A 14644-nucleotide genomic window follows, 5' to 3' on the forward strand; every position below is an offset into this window, starting at 1 on the left:
TGATTAGTTTGATTTCGGTGTGAAGTCATGAAAATTATTTGGTTTTGAATTGTGCATATTATATTTTAAACCAAAGCGAAATCAAATTGATTGACACCCATAACAAGATATTTAACAACATTATCGTAATTCTTGAGTTCCATTAGAATCTAAAAATCCAATTGTTAAGAGCATAGTCAAACAAGCATACCTATTTATAAGATTAAGAAATTAAATTACAAAGCATCTTCCTGTAATCAAAGTGGTGAACTGAAAACTATTTAAAATGACCATCTCGCAAAAGGTGCTTTTGGGTTTCTATCCGGATTGACCACTCAAAGTATATATTTTGGAATTTGGATATCTAAGAACTCGGGTGTCTTGGATCTGATTTCAAGTTTCAACTACCTCCACCCATTATCCATAATGAGAAAACAACATCAGTTAAAGAAGCCATCAACCGTGGGAAGGTCTTGATGCAATGTCTATAAATCATTTTTTAAGCTATAATGATTTATATGTCCACCAAAGATAGGTGGCCACAGCTAATACAGCATTGACAACTTTGATTAAATTAGTAATCGTTAGGTTGAGCGATTAAATTATTCTCTTTTATCTTCTAATAATTCTAGATTTTATAGTACTTTCGGTGGATGGAACCCACCAAATATACGTAAGGAAAAATAGAAATAAATTCTATCTTGACTATTTATAATTAGGGCAATTTCTAACATTGATTCATTGTCTCATTTGTTTGGCCCCTCCACAAACATGGTGACAAAGTTACTGACTAATTAGTGTTCTTTTCCTCCCCTGGCCTTGACCTCTTATGTCAATTTCCAATCTTAATGTCATGCAATATATAAAAACAAAAGGACAAGAGAATGATACCCGATAGCATAGGTACATGTCAATGGATGCTGCCAATGAGAGGGAGCACATTAATATCTTCAACTCAGGGCAACGAGGCTCTTGCACCCGTTGTGTCTAAATGTAAACACACACTAGTGAGTAGTTATTTTTCTTCTAAAAAAAATAATTAAGAGTTTCATTGGTCAAGAATGAGCAAAGAAAATTTGGGTTATCATTATTTGAACATGTTTGTGTAATAAACTTCAAAACATTCTAAATTTAATTACATTTTGTAATAAAAATTTTTGATTTTAAAAAGAAAAATAAATATCTCATTCGAAAAGTACTATTACAATGTTTAATAAGAGTTTAAGAAAGTTAAACAATCATGAATACAATTTTTTTTTTTTTTAATTTGATTTCAATTCCCTTATCTTCCCTTAATACCGAGATCAAATTTTCTGATTTTGCAGAGTAGATTAGTTCATGGTTCTTGTTGGGGCAAGTTTAGATCAAACAAGTGATCAACTTGATTAGTTAGTTGCTTGTATCTCTGGGGAGCTATGAGAACTTTCCCTGATAGACTTGGAATCGGCTGTGACAGATCCAACCGATTCTGATATTCTCCTTTTTATATTAATTACACTTGATCATCTTTATATTGATGGACAACTATCTATTTGAACTCAAATCTAGTGCATATTTTGATGAAGTTTGGGCTTAATTGTGTATAAAGTCTAGTACCCACACAAAGCTCTCTTGTGGTGTAAGTACCACGCACCATTGATAATTCAATTCAAAATGGATGCATGGCATTTTTTATTTTAACGGTGGATACTAATTTCGTGAGCTGTTGTGTCTGGGCACATGATTCACGCGATCAAGAAATATTCTTTTCTCATGTTTTAAAGTGACTCTAATATATTTCTTCCAAAAAAAAAAAAGTGACTCTTATCTATCATGCGTGGTCATAGAATAATATTGTTGACATATATATTTTAAATATTTTTAATAATGAATACCCCGTGCCATGCATGGGAGACAGAGTCTTGGGTGAGTGAGAAGGATACTTTTGGATGAGAGATTTTTTTTTTTTTTTTTTTTTGGAGGAGGTTGAGAGATTTTAAGAGAAGTGGAAATGTAAGAATAAAAAGTGATTAACGAAGAAGATTTTGTTTCTTACACAAGGAAATAATTCGTTCATTCTTTAAGAGGACTGTTATTAAAATTTAATTACAAAGTTAAGTATAATCTCTTAATTTTTCAGAATAAAAACTATAAAATATGGTGCAAGCATTAGGGCCCTGGAAGTCTTGTGGAAAACACTCTCTCTTTTGTACATTCTATAATAATTTATGGAAAGGGTTGTCTTAGGCTCTCTTTGGTTTGATTCATATTTGTATTTATTTGACTTATTTATATTTTTACAAGTGTTTGGTATAGTTTATATCACTTATTTCTATTTATAATAAATTAAAATAAATCATAAATCACAAATTACTCTCAAGCTATTTGTGATTTGTGACAACAAATCATTTATGTTGATTTATACTACCTTAAATGAGCATGTGTACTAAATTACTCAAAATCAATGATAAATATGTAACTTCAGTATGTTTTATACTTTTCCAATAAAAAAACCCTAAATCCTATCATCTCTCTCACTTAAAGCTCAAAGTTAAAAGTGAAAACTGAAACCTACTTTCTTATTAAATAATTTATTTTGTAAATAGTAACCAAACGAATACTATATGTGATTTATAATTTATTGTCACAAATAATTTCTAAAAAATAGTTAATAAATACAAATAAAAATCATACCAAAGAGAGCCTTAGACTTTTATTTTTTGGTTACAATCTCTTAGGTTTTCAGATTTTTTTTTTCTTCTCTTTTCTAAATAATTAATGAAAAAGGAAAGGGTTTTCCAATCCATTGGAGCATCCTACACCACCTCACAAAAAATAATTAAATTATGAGAAAAAAAAGGACATCCTACTAGTGCAGGAAACACATATACATAGTAGGTGTGGAAAGATCATGCTGCCCTCCCCCTGCAAGGTGTTGAAGATACTTCAGTGCATTGGCATGTGCTTGCAGCAATAGAGTAGCATTCTCTTGCCCTTAAATTATTTTTGAGAAAAAAGAACCCTGCCAATCTGGCATTTCCTATGCCTAGACACATACGGACATAAAAAGACTACACTACCCCCACTGTAAACTAAAGATACTCCCGTGCACCGACAAGGTTTTGCCTGATGATTATTGGAGTGTTGTCGCTACCCTTTTCTTTGGTCAACAAAAAGAAGGGGGAGAAAAAAACACCATATACCCCTCTCTCTCTCTCTCTCTCTCTCTCTCTCAATAATAGAAGATGCAAAGGTCTCTTCTTCTACGTCTTTGAGGAGCCCAACTCCTTTTAAGACTTTTTGTCTTTCTCCCAAACCCTAAAATAATTTCTTCAACAAGACCAGCCAAGCCAGCTGTGGTGTCGATCAATAATGACTGAGAGTTGAAACTAGTGGAAGCAGGTGGGCTCAGGTGAATTGGATTAAAGTGTCTCGGGCCCAAGCCCGTCTAATTATTAACTGGACAGGGTGGAACATTCTCGGGTAAAATCCATTATGATTGGATGGTCCACCAGGTCGGCACCATTACTTCTATGCTAGCAACATTATCTCTCACATGGTCAGTCAATGTGGAAACCAAAATTTTGGTGAGAAATGGAACCTACCCGCTTGACTTCTGTGTTAGGTTTAAATTCATTTTGGAATTATTTATCTAAAAAAAAAGAAAAAATTTCAATTTTTTTATGAGAAATCTAATTTGAACTTGCTATATCAAAACAAGTTAAAGAAATATGATTATACTTATGTTAGAAAATAATTTAATATCAACCATATTTAAAATTTTAGATACCTTCATATACCAATTGGCCTCTTGATCTAATAAGATATATTTTGGAGCTAAACAATTCAATATTTCAATATTATATCTTTATATTATATGTGAATCTCATCACTAAAGATCTATGTGATGAGGTGAGATATGACGATAAACAATGAGAGAATGTTTTCTATAAGAAGTGTTGGACCTACATCTAGACATGGAGGGGAGGGGAGGGGAGGGGAGGGGAGGGGAGTGAAATGACCACCCTTTCCCCCCATAAAAGGTGGAAATATCCACCTTCTTGATGCTTCGGTTGGGTTCCATTTTTGTGAAAAAAAAAAAAGATGCTTAGTTGTGTGGTTCCTATATACATAAATAAAGTATGCGAAATTATGATCCCGTTTTTTGTGAAATAAAAAATTCCATTTATATTAATGTCCTTACATGCATTCTCATTGATCCCCACGTTAGTGCAAGGGTCCATGCAATAAAATTCGTTTATCAAAAAGTTTCAATCTTGATTTTAAAATAAGATAATTTATAAAAAAATTTCAGATAAGAAAAAAAAATTTACAAAACAACTAGGTTTACAAAGTGAAACAAAGTCAAACCTACTTATTTTTTAATTAGACTTCTCATCTTTTAGCTAGGTAAGTTTCAAACTCAAATCTTATACAGTGAGCAGTGGCAATGAGTATTCAATGGTTGTAGTGAGTGGCAATGAGTATCCAATGGTTGGAAGGCCCTAGCATGCACCTCAGTCATTAAATCTTTATTGCCACTCATTGCCTCTCCCTAGCATTGTTGAAAAATCAGGTTTTTTGACTCGACTAGTCCTCTATAAATCCTAATGAGTAAGAGCGAGTCACAAAAAACCAGGCGAGTCATGTCAAATTTCCCCCTCTTATTTTCATACAAGTCTTTCTCAAGCAATACAAATAAATAATTAATAAATTAATTAAATGAGAATATAGAATAAAAGTGTTTGTTTTTCAAAATTTTTTTTGAAGCTCATCATTCACTGTCTCTTGGATAAAAATGATAAGATCTGACTTGGAGATGTCATAGTCATAAATAATGTTTTTTAAATTAAAATTTAGATGTATACACTCAATAATCACTAGATTCAATACAAAAAACTTTGGTCATTGAACATTTACCTCATTAGAATATATTTTAGTTCAAAACTATTCAGAAAATCCGACTTATATTTTTTACAAGAATCGACCGTTGTATCGTGACACGGGCAAAACAAACGAGTCTTGAATGACTCAGTATGATTTGGTCCCAATCTTATCATTTTTTACTACAAGACTAGTCTTTATGACTCTTAATTAAGTTTCTAATCTTTTTACCAAACTTGGCCTAGTTGCCTAGTCAAAACCTAGTTTGCCAACAATGTTTCCTATAAGATTTTTATGTTTAGGTTTCTTATTTTGATTCCACCGAAAAGAAAAAAAAACTCCCAATTTGAAACAACGGGTTGTCTCGAGTCTCTCGACCAATTGGTAATTCATTTCTAGGGTTAAGATCCATAGTGCAATACTGCAATTAGCACCCCTATCACCCTATGGTAGACGGTGACCATTAGCTTACCTCAGATTCATGAATTAAAATCATGGTAGCCGTAGCCAACCGTTTTTCAATTCTTCCATGCTTGTTCCCAAACTCAACTTCCTCTGTAGGCGTATTTCCTTCTTTCTACCACTCAGGCTGGGCTTTCATTCATCATCAACGTCTGTACAATCTAACTACCTTAACCGCCAGCTTGATCTCTTCTTCTCCAACCCAATCTCGGATTTCGAGTCTCTTCTCCAATCTCACTCTTTCATCTACACAACTGGTCATTCCAACAATATCTTCTTTGCAGCAAAGCTCATCTCTCTGTACTCTTCCTTTAATAAACCTAATTTTGGCGCTCAAGTTTTTGAATCAATCCATCCCAAAGACACCTTCCTCTGGAACTCCATCGTTAAATGCTACTTCTCTAATGGGGAGTATTCACAAGCCCTTAAGCTCTATGGCCGGATGGTTGTTTCGGATGCCGCTCCGAACCATTTCACTATCCCAATGGCTGTTGCCGCCTGCGCCGAACTTGGCTCCCTCCCACGCGCCAAGAATATCCATGGTCTCACAGTAAAGCTAAGCCTCTTTGCTGGTAATCCTGCTGCTGGGTCTTCTTTTGTCTATATGTATGCCAAATGCGGTGAAATGGAAGACGCCTCTCTGATGTTTGATGAAATGCCACTTAGAGATGTAGTTGCTTGGACTGCTCTTGTTATTGGGTATGTGCAGAACAATGATTGTGAGAAGGGTTTGTTTTGCCTTAAAGAGATGCTAGTGATTGGTGAGGATGGGGTAAAACCCAATTGGAGAACAATCGAAGGTGGCTTACAAGCTTGTGGGAATTTGGGTGCCTTATTAGAAGGTAGATGCTTACATTGTTATGCTCTGAAAACAGGGATTGTGTCTTCCCAAGTCATTGAGTCAACATTGCTGTGTATGTATTCCAAATGCGGGACCAATGAAGAAGCTCTTCTTGCATTCTCTGAGGTCCCTGATAAAGATCTCATTTCCTGGACTTCGATTATTAGTGCATATGCGAAAGGCGGGAATATTTCTGAATGCGTAGAGTTGTTCTGGGAAATGTGGGCTGCAGATATTGATCCCGATGGAATTGTTATCGGTAGTATGCTTTCAGGTTTTGGGAATTCCATGATGGTACATGCAGGAAAAGCCTTTCACGGACTTATTGTGAGGAGAAATTTTGAATTGGATCATATGATTAATCATTCTCTGCTGTCAATGTACTGTAAATTTGGATGTATATATATTGCAGAAAGGCTCTTCAACAGGGTATGTCAACGGGACTCAGAATCCTGGAACTGGATGGTTTCGGGGTATAGTAGAATAGGGTTGGATTCGAAGTGCTTAGAACTGTTTAGAGAAATGCAACATCTAGGTTTCAGATCTAATATAAACAGTTTGGGTTCTGTGATTTCTTCGTGTTCAAAATTAGGAGCAACACTTCTAGGCCGGTCTGTGCATTGTTATGTGATCAAAGTTCAGATTGATGAGGATGTTTCAACTGCAAATTCCCTTGTGGATATGTATGGAAAGTTCAGAAACTTAAATACTGCACAGAACATATTTTCTAGAACTCCTAAAGATCTTGTCACTTGGAATACACTGATCTCAGCTTATACTCGTAATGGACATTCTAGTGAGGCTGTTACCCTTTTTGATATGATGATTTTAGAAGACCTGAAACCCAATTCGGCAACATTGGTGACAGTTCTTTCAGCTTGTTCTCATCTAGGAGCTCTAAAACACGGAGAAAGGGTGCACTGTTACATCAAAGAAAGAGGATTTGACTGTGATCTCCGTCTTTCTACTGCATTAGTCGACATGTATGGAAAATGTGGGCAACTTGCAATATCAAGAGAGATTTTTGATGCAATGCCTGAAAGGGATGTTGTATCATGGAATGTTATCATCTCAGGATATGGAATTCATGGGGATGCTAAGTCTGCAATCGAGATCTTCCAGCAAATGGAGGAATCAAGTGTTGAGCCAAATGGACTTACATTTCTTGCTATTCTCTCAGCCTGTGCTCATGCAGGCCTAGTTGAAGAAGGGAAGTATCTATTTGGTAGGATGAGGGATTATGGTGTGCTTCCCACTTTAAAACACTATGCTTGTATTGTGGATCTTCTTGGCCGGTCAGGAGATCTCTGTGAAGCTGAATCCATGATTCTGTCAATGCCCATTCTTCCTGATGGGGGTGTGTGGGGAGCTCTTCTCAGTGCTTGTATAATTCATAATAATTTGGAGATGGGAGAGCGAATAGCCAAAAGGGCTATTGAGTTGGACCCTGAAAATGATGGTTACTATATTCTGATCTCCAACATGTATAATTCTACTGGGAAGTGGGAGGATGCAGAGAGGATGAGAGAGATGATGAAAAGTAGGGGTGTGAGGAAGAGAGCTGGCTGGAGTGCAGTGTAACTCTGAAAAGTTATTTTATTTTTTAATACAGGTAAAATATTTTTAAAGGGATAATTGATGTTTTATTTTATTTGATTTCACCCTCTACGTAAGTTTTCATGTCAGAATTTTTAATTTGTTTTTTGTGATTCAATGTGGTGGAGGGTTATGTCTCTTTCAAAAGGATACCCTAGTGACTATTGGAAGGCATGTGTCAGTAGTCAATAAACATGTTTTATGGGAAAAGATATGGTTTTTTGGTAATGCCTATTGGAGACAACCTTTGTGGTGTCTCTTATTCTCATATATTCATATATATATATATATATATATATATATATAGAGAGAGAGAGAGAGAGAGAGAGAGAGAGAGAGAGAGAGAGAGAGAGAGAGAGAGAAGGTTCAGCTCATTTCTCGAACAGTTTTCAAGACAATTCTCAACTTTAGTCTCTCTTTTCAATATTGCTATTTTAATACTTTGACATCTTCTGAAGATGTTTAGTGTGTGACTGCACGTCTATGGGAGGAGCATGCAGGGCTGTTTTATCTTGGAGGCCAATTCGCATATACTCGGTTACATCATATGGGCATCTACGGTCTTGAAGATAATTAGCAATGGTATAACTCAGCCCTACCATTTCTTTGAGTTTTTACTTGATTTTCAGGTTCATGATGCCATTTATGGTGTTTTTATTTATCGACATTCTCTGCTGGTTGTCTGTGGTACAGTTAAGTTTTCCTTCTCCTCATCTATTTTTTGAAATGGTTTCCAATAGTTCATTCTCCATACAAAGCATAATATTTCTCCCACTTTTGAAAACCAAATGAGAGGCACTCATGATGTCCAAGGACAGGTTTTGGAATCTTCTAACTTGCTTTATTAAGGCTGGCCTCTTTGATGTTGTCTTTAAATGCACAAGACTTACTTGGTCCAATGAGGTTAATCAGTTTTTATTTTGCAGGAGCATGAATTATATGAACCATACCAACTCCATCTTTCCAATTGTATTCAAAATTTGTACTTTAATTCCTGATGTTGATCAGTTCAGCTTGGGAGGTATATCAGATAAGTTCATTATTCACAAAGTTTATGTCTTGTTGGTCACGTTTGCTATTTGCATGAACAGCTCCGTCAAAGATTTAGTTTATTCCATTATTTCCATCTTTTCAGAAGTTAATAAAGATATGATTGCCCATAAACTAGTCTCTCCAATTCATGGAGGATTCTTAGCCACAAAAGCAATGTTTAGCTCTGTTTCTCAACCTTGTACTGCAATTTTGCTTCTACAATAAATAATGATTGAAGATTGGTTCTTCTTGTCATGTGGTACCATGTTATGGACAGTTTTTGAGTTGCTAAACTTAGCTACTTATCAAAATAAGCTTGTAACAACTTTTGCACTGCTCCATTAGGATCTGTATTTGACAACAAACCTAAAGGTGGTGGAGTTCTGATTTGACCAAACCGGTCTGATTTTCAGAATTTGCTTCTGTTAACTTTTAGCTTTAATGATTACGAAGTTAAATATGCCAAATGGATTAGAGGTTACACTACAGTACAACCCGTTAACCTGAAAGTAACCTGTTTATTGAATAAGTTAAGTCTACTCCAACCAAGCCAATCAAACTTATCCAAACCTGCTAACATGGTGGTGGGTATTCTGGAAATGTCATCCTTAGCTTTAGCTCTTGGAGATGTCATAGTAACTATAAATTCTATTATAGGGAATATTACTTTGATTGCTTCTTTTAATTTGTTCATAGTACCTTCTTTGTGACTCCTACCTCTAAGTAGTAATTAGGGGAAGGATACAAGGGAGCATGGGTCATGTAAATGGGATCTAAAGTAGGTGAAGGTCTTCACCCTAGCAGGGGCATATGTGAAAAATACGAAGAAGATAGTGTCCAAAAGTATAACACTTTCTAAAATAAATTTAGGAAAGCTTTCACAAGGAAGAGATGGCACTGGAAAATCGTAATTTACTTTATAACATTTGTCAGCTTATGAAGTCTTTCAATTTTCTTACCAAAAAAATAAGTCTTTCTATTCTGTATGTATTATTTACCTCACACAACCACACCCCCCCCCACCCCCACAAAAAAAAAAAAAAAAAAAAAAAAAAAATCTGCATGTATTATGAAGAATAATAGATTAGTGCTCTTCATTGTCCATAAATGGGTTGTATCAAGAGAATCAAACAAGCCCAATGGATACCCGAAAAAGCTCAGGATTAGTTTCGAGGCCCAATTACACAACAGGCTGGGCTCACCCAACTCACGACTTTTTTTTTTTTATTCTTTTCACTTCTATGCTAACATCAAATCCTGCCATCCAAACCTTCTTTACTTTTGCTAGGAATCAGCAAGGAAATCTCATTAAGAAAGAATAAAAGGAGAAACGGCTAGAAAAGCAAAGAAAAATTATAGAAATTGAGCTACTTATCCACCTTTGGCATGGCCATCAGCAGATAAGAAACCCAAAACAAAGACTAAAGACATAGACTCAAGGAAAAAGAAAACGCAGCCTTAGCTGCATATTTCAATTGATGTCCTTCAAAATAAATTTCTGGGCCGCCTCTCAGGTAGAAGATACTCTAGTCGTCGCCCCGTGCTTATAGCCTATCCGCCACAGAATTCACCACATGAAAGCAATGGGTAATAGACCAAGAAATGCTGTCCAGATATTGCTTGACATACATGTGGGACAACTATTGAATCTTGAGATTTAAATTAGTCCAAGAGAAAGAAGAATAAGTGTGTGGTTTAAACCTGTTTACCATTTTCCTTCTTGTATGTTAGATATGTTGTGAAGAAGTAGGTTGTCTGTCATGTATCTTATACACCTTACTGTGAAAATCCCAATATCTCCTAGATAGTCTGGTCATGGTGAGTTTGTATGTTCTTATAATGTCTGCCTTATTTTAAGGGATTATTTTTGGCTGTCCATGAAATTTTCACAGGTCTGGATTGAATGTGACTTTCAATCAGTTGTTTCTTTCATCATGCATCAGTTGATATCTTCAAGATGTATTTGGAATTCATACTTCTAATCTTATTTTAGTTTTGTCATTTTATTCCATTATTCCTATCTCGTCAAGAGTTAATAAAGATATAGTCGTCCATAAACCAACATAAGAAGTACTATGCTGCATGAAAGATGGTCTAAGATATCATTCTCTCTCTAATTCATGGAGGATTCTAAGTCGCATACACTAGCAATGTTAGCTTTGCTGCTCAACCTTGTATTGCAAATTTGTTCTTATATAAATAAATAATGCTTGAAAAGTGGTTTTCCTTGTCAAAATCAGCTTGAAACCACACAACTTTGAGCTGGTCCATTTGGATAAGGAATAAATCAAGAAGAAAAAGACACATTCAATCTCCTAGTAGCTAATTGTTTTTCTTCATAATATTAAAGAAACCATTATAGTTCTTAAATTTTTTTAGAGTATTGACAAAGTCATTCTAGTTAATTCTTACATTGAATTCTCAACACCCCCACCCAAATTATAAAGGGTAATTTACAGTGCCACCCCCTAGAGAATGCCAAAATTATAAGAACACCCCCTCTGTTTCACCAAATTAGACTCAGACCTCCTACCGTAGTCACTGTTAAGGAATATACTTTATTTGATGATGTCAGCAATTATATTTTATTTTAAATACCAAAATGTCCTTATAAAATATGAAGTACCAAAAATACCCTTGTCTCCAAAACCCCTCTTTTCCCTCCAAGCTATGGAGGATTCTCCACTCCCCTCAGCTTTGGTACACCACCTCAAACCGTCTCTTTCGTCATGGACACAGGTAGTGATCTGGTTTTGGGACCCCTGTACCCATCGTTGTGTATGTAGTAACTGTTTTTTCTGAAACCAGAACCCCCATACAACTTTCATCCCCAAATTGTCATCTTCCTCCAAGATTATAGGCTGCAAGAACCCAAAATGTGGTTGGATTCACAAGTCCCTAATTCAATGGAGATGCAGTGGTTGCAAACCCAATTCAAGAAATTGCTCTCAGATTTGCCCTCCTTACATTATCATCTAGGATCCAGATCCACGGGAGGTTTTTAGCTCTTAGAAACGCTGGATTTTCCTGAGAAAAAAGGTACCTGATTTCGTCATCGGGTGCTCTCTTTTTTCTGAAAGCCAACCCTATGGTATCGTCGGATTTAGGCAAGGCCCAACGTCACTACCATCGCAGCTCCGCCTGAAGAAATTCTCTTATTGTCTCCTCTTTTTTTTTTTTTTTCCTCTAGATCTTAATAATAAACAAGAAGAGACAATAATCTCTTGGTTGCTAACACTGCTACCTTTCTTTGAACCAAAAGTCTTTAAAATATTAAAGATCTAATAGTTGTCTTACTCAACAACATGAACAAATATGTGATACCGGATGACCACAAAAACCTCACATCTAGAAAAGCGAAGTTCCCTTTCCCTTCTTGTCCCCACCAATCTCAAAATGCTTGCACCTCTTGATGGGGGTGTTGAGAGACATGCTTGCAACCTCAGCACGATCTTCTTGGTAATTTTAGCCTTCTTGTGAAAGATAGGCTTGGTTTGTCCTCCGTAACCTTACTGCTTCCGATCATAACATCTCTTACCCTGGGCAGCAAGGCTACCCTTACCCTTCTTATACTGGGTGACCTTGTGCAGAGTGTGTTTTCTACACTTCTTACTCTTGCAATATGTCTTCTTAGTCTTTGCTACTATCTCCACAAATGAATCCGATGGCCGTGAGGGTTTGGAACTTGTGAGCTTTACTCCCTCCTTTGGCAAACCCTGTTCTCTTACTGTCTCCTCTCTCACAACCTCGACTACACCAACGATAGCAGCCTACTTGTCTTGGACGGAGACGACAAGATCACCAACATCAGTTACACATTGTTCGTGAAGAACCCAATCACCAAAAGCCCTGCATTCTCCATCTACTACTAGGTTGGATTGAGAAACATAACTGTCGGAGGGAAAAAGGTGAAGATTCCTTACAAGTATCTATCATTGGGATCTGACGGCAATGGCAGAATGATCATAGATTCAGGGTCGACGTTTACTTTCATGGAGAAGGGAATGTTTGATTTTGTGGGTTAATGTTGTTTTATGGTTGTCCTTGTTGGCAACTCGGCCACGTGACGGTGATGACGTGGCCAGTTTGGGTGACGTGGATGAAAATGATGATATGGCAGTGTCCAGTGTCACCGATGAGATAACAGAGCAGCTTGGTATGCATGGAGTGGTTTAATACATCATTAATAGGTGGTGCGGGTTTCTGGGTCAAAACTGGCAAAATTGGCCTATTTACGATTGAGGGCATTTTCGGCAGTGAAAATGACATTTTTGGAAGATCGATTCTTCATGGAAAAGATATATTGTAATTTACCTAGTCCAGTGCATTTGATTTCGTCACATTCCGATACCGTATGAAGAAGTTACGACATTTGTGGCAGTCGAAGGCAGTTTCGGCATTGAAGATGAATTTTTTAAAGGAAGTGTTCTACATGTAACAATATGACAAAAATACAATCTTTCCAACGGTTCTGATTTCATCGCATTCCGATTCCGTATGAGAAAGATACGTCATTGGAAAGGTGTAGGGGTATTTTGATCTTTTTACATGGATGATTCAGATGATTGAGTCTTCTGAAAAGTCGTAGAGCATCCAGTTACGATTCCAACGCACTTCGTTTCATCTCGATCGGATATCGTATGAAAAAGTTATAAGCGTTTTCGTAAAGTCGGTTCGAAAATCCAAACCGAAAATCCATCAGTTGCTCTCGGTGTTGGGTGGATTTTTCGGAATTTATTTTTGAAATTCGAGGGGCTTTTGTGTAATTTAAAGATTTTGAAGGTCTGAGTTGCAAGGGGTCTTTAAGCACTGAAACATATGGAGGCAGGGGCTTGATTGTAATAAAGAGGAGTAAAGGGAAGTGAAATGGATGGTCAAGATTCGACCACGTATGCCCATCCAAAGGCTGCTGAGATTTTGGTGTGATATGGACGAGATAGATGCTTGCGCGTGGGATTTGATTGGTTAGATGCATAATTCTTGAGGCACTGGCGCTACACTATATCAAGGTATGTTATTGTGTTTCGCGCGTATATGGAAGGTATAAAAAGGATTCCGATCTTAATGATCTCATGAAATCGGATTAAAGCCATCATGGAAGATTCGGATCCAACGGTCAATATGCATTTTCACTTTTGTGAGTGGGAGACAAGTTCCCTTAAAATCCGGAAAAGCAACCAATCATAGATCGACAACACTTCTGACGATGTCAGCGCCTACGTCATGATGACGTCATCGAGATTCAAATCTAACGGTTTGGATCTGTTGTCCGTTGGTTTAATCGGACGGCTTGGATTATAAGATCTTTTATATGAGATCTACGGTCAGATTTCGCCCTTGTTGCGCGCGCTGCCGGTGTAGCCTACGCCACCCGTACGAAGATTCCATTTCAGGCTATCTCATTGCTCCAACTTCAAAAGGTCATATCTCCCTCATTTTAAGTCGGATTTGGGTGAACCAAGTTGCAGCTTCTTCGTTTTTTCAAGCCCTACACCATGAAAGCAAGAAAAATGGGTTTTGAGTGAAAGAAGGCTACGGTTTTGGTAGGAGAAGCTTCCCCCTCTTTGTTGGTCCTTGAATGAACATACATTCTTGATGATAAATGTTCTTAGGCCATTAAAGGAGGCAAAAGAGGTGGTTGAAGTGTGTTAATGGTATATTAACTCAAAGCCAAGGAAGAAGAGAAGAAAGCAAGGATGTGTTTGCTTTGAAGAGCAAGAAGCCAAGGAGAGAGAATGTGTGAGCACCAAACTTGTCAGTACAAGTTTCCAGTCATCCCAGGCAATCGGTTGTGAGATTCTCTAACCTTGGATTTTACATTACATGTATGTATGTATGTTAGGGTTAGTTGTGGATGAATGTATACATGCT

At 36.7% G+C, this 14644-nt stretch overlaps 1 protein-coding gene and 1 pseudogene across 3 annotated transcripts; one reads left to right on the forward strand and one right to left on the reverse strand.

Annotated features, from left to right (window-relative positions):
• Positions 1-5162: 5162 nt before the first annotated feature.
• Positions 5163-8787, forward strand: LOC122069425 (pentatricopeptide repeat-containing protein At4g39952, mitochondrial). 3 transcript variants are annotated; one of them, XR_006137450.1, is made up of 3 exons: positions 5163-7757; positions 8200-8323; positions 8668-8787. XR_006137450.1 is itself a non-coding variant. In XM_042633441.1 (2 exons), exon 1 carries the CDS (start codon positions 5372-5374, stop codon positions 7724-7726), a length of 2355 nt encoding a protein of 784 aa, XP_042489375.1. In that variant the 5' UTR covers positions 5163-5371; the 3' UTR covers positions 7727-7757; positions 8200-8787. The 3 variants fall into 3 exon arrangements, 1 of the variants encoding a protein (XP_042489375.1); XR_006137452.1 differs by having other exon boundaries at positions 8242-8323; XM_042633441.1 differs by having other exon boundaries at positions 8200-8787.
• Positions 8788-12121: 3334 nt separating this feature from the next.
• Positions 12122-14644, reverse strand: part of LOC122063687 — a 2875-nt pseudogene continuing 352 nt past the window's right edge.

This window comes from Macadamia integrifolia, chromosome 2 (assembly GCF_013358625.1).
Source record: "Macadamia integrifolia cultivar HAES 741 chromosome 2, SCU_Mint_v3, whole genome shotgun sequence".
NCBI classification, from domain to species: Eukaryota; Viridiplantae; Streptophyta; class Magnoliopsida; order Proteales; family Proteaceae; genus Macadamia; species Macadamia integrifolia.